Consider the following 6,347-nt stretch of genomic DNA (forward strand, 5'->3'; position numbering starts at 1 on the left):
GTCCATGTGGGGGATGTTCTCCGTCATCACTAGCTACGTCATCTTCAGAGCCACCCGCAAGCCGCTGTCCTGCAGGACGCCGAGGTAAGGGGAACAGTGGAGACAAACTAAAGAGTTTATTTTACTGCAACAAAGGAAAGACCAAAGATTTCACAACGGATTATCTGAGGTATGGCAACTTACATACAATTACACCGTATTTTATCCTTTGGCTAATTAATATACAGTTTAGAAATAGAGACCCATTACAGTTGTAGACATCTGGGTCATTATGTTTATAAATAATGTAGAATTTAAGCTTTAAAATTAAGTATTTTCGGTTTATACACTTGTGAGCCCTTTTTGGCTTTATACTTTATAATAAGATGAAAAACATAAAACCAACAGAAAACTGCAAAACAAAGGCAAATAAAAAGATATACATACATAAAATTTAACAAAGCAAAACCAATTAGAACTTTAGCTCCTAATTTTAAAACCCTTTTATTCAAAGCAGATGTGTCCAGTGACACATGACAGTGTGTCATGGTGAATGATAACTAACAAGACAACTATTGTCTTTGTCTCTTTGAATTTCCAGGATGGTCTACAAGTGGTTTCTGCTCATCTACAAGCTGAGTTATGCAGTCGGGGTTCTGGGCTACATGGCCATCATGTTCACCATGTTCGGCTTCAACGTCTTCTTCAGGTGAGTCAGTTCTGAAAGCTCAGCTCTTAATGAGCTTGTTTAATCACACAGAGTTCATTCAAAGATAATTTGGGCTGTTCCCTTATTCACAAGCAGTTACCACAGTAAGTAGATCTGTATATTTCTATTGGCAGATTTTTTTCACCAGATACAGAGGGAGTTTTTCCTTCCGACTGTCGCCAACGCTTGCTAATAGGGGGTCATATAATTGCAGGGCTTTTGTCTCGGTTTTTGTATTCTTGTAGGATCTTTACTTTATACTATATTAAGTGCTATGAGGCAACTGTTGTGTGTAACTTGGGGCTATATAAATAAAATAGAATTGAGAGCCTTTCGTGACAAAACCATGTTACACAATGGAGCCATTGTTCATACAATAGTGCCTATTAAACACTGAAAGTATTCAAACGAAAAGTATTCAGAAATCAAAATGTAGACACACAGTCTGCTTCAGTCACTGTCAGAAACCCAGGTTATTGGAGTTGTGTACTTTGTAATGAATTTTTTTATTTTTGAGCTTTCTGTTTTCACTGAGTTTCGTTTACACTTAGTTTCACTTCGATAAGTTTCATTTCCACTAAGTTTCATTTCCACTAAGTTTCATTTAAAGAACGCACTAAACATGCAGAAAGTTACCAGTGCCACTCAAGTGTAGCAGTGAACTGTAGAGGGTGCTAAAGTGTTGACTTCTGGTTGAGTTTACGGCCATCACTGAGTTCTGTTTTATTTGAGGTTTCAAATAACTCTTCCAGGTTTCCTGGAAGAGTTTAAGATAGTGAGACAAAACACAAATAAACCAGTTTCAATGGAAGTATTGAAAAGTTTTCGTTAAGAGTCACTCCATGAAAAATCAGTTCTGAGCCAGTATATGAGGACGATACAGTGGATATAAATGTCCCTTCATGTCCCCATACATTTATCACAAGTTGAACAGGCAGGTAAACAAATCATGAAGAGAGCATCCACTGACCCTGATACAAACTAGATTTTGCAGTTGATGTGCTTGTGGTTTTTAACAGACCTCAAACATACTTTCAGTCCAGATGTGGGTATCCCCTTGCTTAAGATATCCAGCAGGCCAAAGGATACAGGAAACATAATTAAAAGCAACAAAATGCTAATCCACCTCTTGTCTAGGTTAACTGGCTTAGAAAATATTCATGCTGTGAAGGTAAATGTTTGCATGTTTTAAACAGATTAAAGTTTAATAAATCAGGTGACTGAGGGGTCAAGAGTTGAAGATATGGTTAATTTGATTAAACTGTGGTCTTAACATCTTAAATATGATTTTGGCTGAGTGAGCTGTCAAACAGTTGATCTTTCACCTTTTACATGTCCAGGACAGAATACCATCAGATACAGTGTAACGCCTCTTTAGTGGCTTTTTGGATACTAAGTGGTAGTTACATAACTCCATTTAAATGTCTCTCAGTTCCATTGAGTACAGTTAAATTAGCTGTACTGACATGAGTACAGCTACATAACAGAGTTATTCCTTTTTCTCTTTGTACAGGATCAAAGCAGAGGACTCGATGGATGTTGGTGTGATTATGCTGTTTTATGGACTTTACTATGGCGTCATGGGCAGAGACTTTGCTGAGATCTGCTCGGACTGCATGGCTTCTACAATCGGGGTAAAACACTCTTCTTCTTTTTCTTTTTTTTTTGCCCTCCTAGGTCAACATAGCAGCCTTCAGCTAGTTTGTGAATAAATAAAGCTAACAGTGTTTTGAACTACAATTAAATTAAGCTTAAGTGCTTGCAAACTGTACAAATAGTCTTGGAGGCTGTCATCATTTTTGAAGTTTAACACAAACACGATCAAAAAACTGTTTTGAAAGAAAATAGCTACAAAAACTATTGTTTTTGTATATAAATCCATAAAAGTAAAATAATGATGACCTGTAATTCTATGCTCTGCTGATGTAGCACTTTTGTGTTTTCAGTACTACAACAAGGGTGGCATGCCCAGCAGGAGCCTAACGAATGATATCTGTGCGGTCTGTGGTCAGAGGATCCTGGTGAACGTGGAGGAGGAAGGATTTATAGAAGACACCTACCAGCTCTCCTGTGGACACTTGTATCCTAAAGCCCTCTTAAATGCAGCTCAACTTCTTTTAAGGTTCTTGAAGACATTTAACCTCTCGTCTGAAAGCCTTCTTCAGTTCCAACAGCTGACGGGGAGTCCCAGTTATTTAACCATCCATATGATTACTACCTTGGAGGTGTCCCTGAGAGACCCTAACCCACCTCATCAACATTTGAATTGTTAGGGAACATGAGGCAATAGTACGACTTCCTGGAGAGTTTCTTGGATGGGCTCTGAACCGTACGATTGCATTAAATTCCTCCAAAAGTGGAAAAAAACATTCAAGGTCTGGTTCAGTGACTTTAGTTAGCCAAGCTTAGCAGGAAAGTAACAGCTACAGCCATCTATGTCAGGGAGCCACCTGTAAATCAAAATGGCTCTCGGAGTTATGATGATGATGAGTTTTCTGTAAACAGGTTGCTCTTTCTGCCTTAACTCAATCCTGAACCAACAGATTCCACGAGTTCTGCATCCGTGGCTGGTGCATTGTGGGTAAAAAGCAGACGTGTCCATACTGCAATGAGAAGGTTGACTTGAAGAGGATGATGAACAACCCGTATCCTTTTGCTGATTGAAGTTTTGGTGGGTTGTTTGTTATTTGTTGTTGTTGTTGTTGTTTTTCTTTTAAAAAAAAGAAGATAACATGGAATTAATGAATAAAGTAGAAAAAGTAGAAACTTCTTCAGATCTTCATAGAAAGTGATTTCTACGAAGCAAGTCATCTCCAAATAACTGAAAAAGCGTAGACTATTAACATTGTCCTTGTAACAGTCAACATTATGTTCTTTTACTTATTTGATTTCACTGTTCTTTACTAATACAGTGCACCCCAAAAGTTTGTCTAGAAAACATGTTTGTCCTTAATGCCTCAATTTCCAGCTGGGAGAAGACGCATGTCCTTTACGGGCAGCTTCTCGACTGGCTCAGATATTTGGTTGCTTGGCAACCCATCATCATTGGTATCGTTCACGGCATTAATTTCTCCCTGGGCCTCGAGTAAAGCCCAGAGGAACACCGCCGTAAGTACGGCTGGAGTTGAGTTACACTCAGGACACGTGTGGTAGCAAACTGTCACAGAAGGAACCGATTGCAGCTGCTTTCAAAGCATTTCGTTTTGTGTTCTCGGACTGAACTCTTGCACGGTTTACTGCAGAGTAAATGGAAAACGTCAGAGTCTCAACACGACCCCAAAACTGCTGCCAACCCAGATAAAACGATTGGAGTGCAGAGCCAGTATTTTGGAAGATGAATCTAGTTTGGTCCTTCTGGAAGTGAGGCTGTCATTCATGCTATGTTTACCTGAAAGGTGCTTTACTTTTTTCCATCTTACAGATTTAGTGATTAATTTGCACACTCCTTCAGTGTTTTTTTTTGTTTTTGTTTTTTAAATATAGTAATAATATATTATATAATATTTCTCCTTCCCATTAAACTTCATGTGTATTTGGATCGTTGCAGCTCTTTGCACATTGTTTTAAAAATGACAGCTCTGGGTTACACTTACACTTATAATTGTAACATGACAGTATTTGAGTGTGCCAATGCAAAGTACTGAAGCATGCTGTGTACTATGTGTAATCTTGATTCTGTTTGCTCTTCTTCTGTTTCTGCTACAGTTTGGCATACGTCTCCCACAGCATTGATAAAACTCAGAAGTCTGGTGTAACTCTCGGTACCAATTTGTTGTACAGTTTTCACCGAGTTCAAAAGGTGTTGTACTTTCTCCTCCTGTGAGAATGAAAGTGAAACCCAAGTCTACTCTGACATGCTAGCTCTCGGGCATATTAAATCATATGAATCCAATGGAAATTTAAAAGGGTCACAACCGGGATTCAACTTATAATAACTGAATCGTGATCATTATCATACTATAAACTTCAGGTTTGATGAAAAATTGAGTTTTTGCCTTGATTCTGCAGCTACAGCCTGAATTTTTGACATGTTTTTCCTTTTGTTTCATGCCTCGACATTCACATGTACACTTAAATATTGGGATTTCTCTTTCACAGAAATCTCAAATTGTTGGTGTTGGTGCTTCCAGTCAAATAATATATCTGGTTTAATACATGAATTAGCACACTCCCGGCTGTAAGAAGCTGATGTATTGTCACCCTGCTGAGTGGGCAGGTAGTTTGTGGATAAGAGGCAACATAGGATTTTGAAATGGATGCCATAGGTGCATCTACTGAAAATCTCAAGAAAAGTTTGAATCAAACTAAGAAAAGTGTTACCCAGTCCAGTCTAAACAGTTTTGTACAACTGTTTAAATTTAATGTACTTTTTTTTTCTTCCCTCCCCATTATGTTTTAATTTATATGAAGCTGATGTTAATGTTGAAGTTGATGGTTAATGGTCAGCCTAATGTAGCAGTAGATGTCAATATGTCAGATTTGTGTTTATTAATGAGTTTTCATAGACTTACTAGAGCAGGACCATAGGCCCAGTTCCAATCCAGTACTTATTCACATTCATTCTATTACTTTGGAGGGCCATTCAGAACTTCATGTTTACATTTTCATTTATTATTTTTTTTAATGAAAATGGAAAGAGACTCTGCTTTCATTCACTGCAGATATTGATAAATACATGGTTTTTGCCAGAGATTGTACAGTCTTAGATGTTTTTGATATGTGCACAAGCAGCAATCTCCAAGGCTTAAATTAAATCCCACGTCTAGGGCTACATCAACATGTACACAGCTATTTTTGAAAATGCTAATTTTTTTTTTCTATGCATTTGTGCTTTTTGGCGTAAACAGCATTTTGAGTCACTGAATACTGAGATGTCATGCTGTGCGCCACGTTATTGTTTACATGAGATAAATTTCTACCATTTAAAAAAAAAAAAAAAAATTACTGTTGATGTTAATTTTACTATCTGCTGTTTTTACACACTTACATATACACGCTCAGTTACTGTCCCTCCATTTAGAAAGACAGAGGCATCAGAGCGAACTTTGGACGTGGCTTTAGGTTTTCTGAGGGTACAATACCCTGTTTACTCTTTTTCCTCCTTCTAGACTTCTTATTGGCCAACATTGCTACACCGTTTGGATTTGGCATGTTCTTGACAGCGTTTGACTTCATTTTTAGCGTTTACATGTGGATAGATATTTTTTTTCAAAACTGCATGTGTGGAAGGGATAAAAATAAATAAATAAAAAAACAAAACAGAAAATCTCAGTTTTCAAAAATACCCGTGTACGTGTGGATGTAGCCTAAGTGCCAAAAACTGTGGCTGTATCCCAATTCAGGGTCTGCAGCCTCAACGATCCTCAAGGCCGCGTACTCAAAGACCGCTAAGGCCGGAACTGCGAAGCTTGTGAAATGGGACGGTCTAGCCTCCGTTGTGCTGCCCAGGTTGCCTAGCAACCATGATACTAACAGCTGGAAATGTGTCCTACAGCTTTGTTTGACAGAAATGAAGGAGAGAATCTTTTGTTCATTTGTTTGTTTGTTTCCACATGAGCTTTGATTATTCTCTGTAAGATTAAGCTCAGCTAATGAACAGCGTATATTTTAAAGTAAAGGCTTTAAAACCAAGTTAGTACAAACGTCACTAATGTCACAT

The 6,347-nt window shown here is 38.0% G+C and overlaps 1 protein-coding gene across 2 annotated transcripts in view; it reads left to right on the forward strand.

Annotated features, from left to right (window-relative positions):
* Positions 1-5,914, forward strand: part of rnf175 (ring finger protein 175) — a 22,993-nt gene extending 17,079 nt beyond the window's left edge. The window contains exons 3-8 of one of the 2 annotated variants that reach the window (XM_013907783.1): positions 7-84; positions 581-688; positions 2,202-2,322; positions 2,635-2,768; positions 3,232-3,333; positions 3,657-5,914. In XM_013907783.1, the coding sequence (XP_013763237.1) occupies positions 7-84; positions 581-688; positions 2,202-2,322; positions 2,635-2,768; positions 3,232-3,333; positions 3,657-3,777 (664 nt within the window). In that variant the 3' untranslated portion in view covers positions 3,778-5,914. Of the gene's footprint in view, positions 85-580; positions 689-2,201; positions 2,323-2,634; positions 2,769-3,231; positions 3,334-3,656 lie in introns of both variants that reach the window. The other variant, XM_005754199.2, reaches the window with a different exon arrangement.
* Positions 5,915-6,347: the final 433 nt, after the last annotated feature.

The sequence above is a fragment of the Pundamilia nyererei genome, unplaced genomic scaffold (assembly GCF_000239375.1).
Source record: "Pundamilia nyererei isolate P.nyererei 1_Seehausen unplaced genomic scaffold, PunNye1.0 scaffold00522, whole genome shotgun sequence".
Taxonomy (NCBI): Eukaryota; Metazoa; Chordata; class Actinopteri; order Cichliformes; family Cichlidae; genus Pundamilia; species Pundamilia nyererei.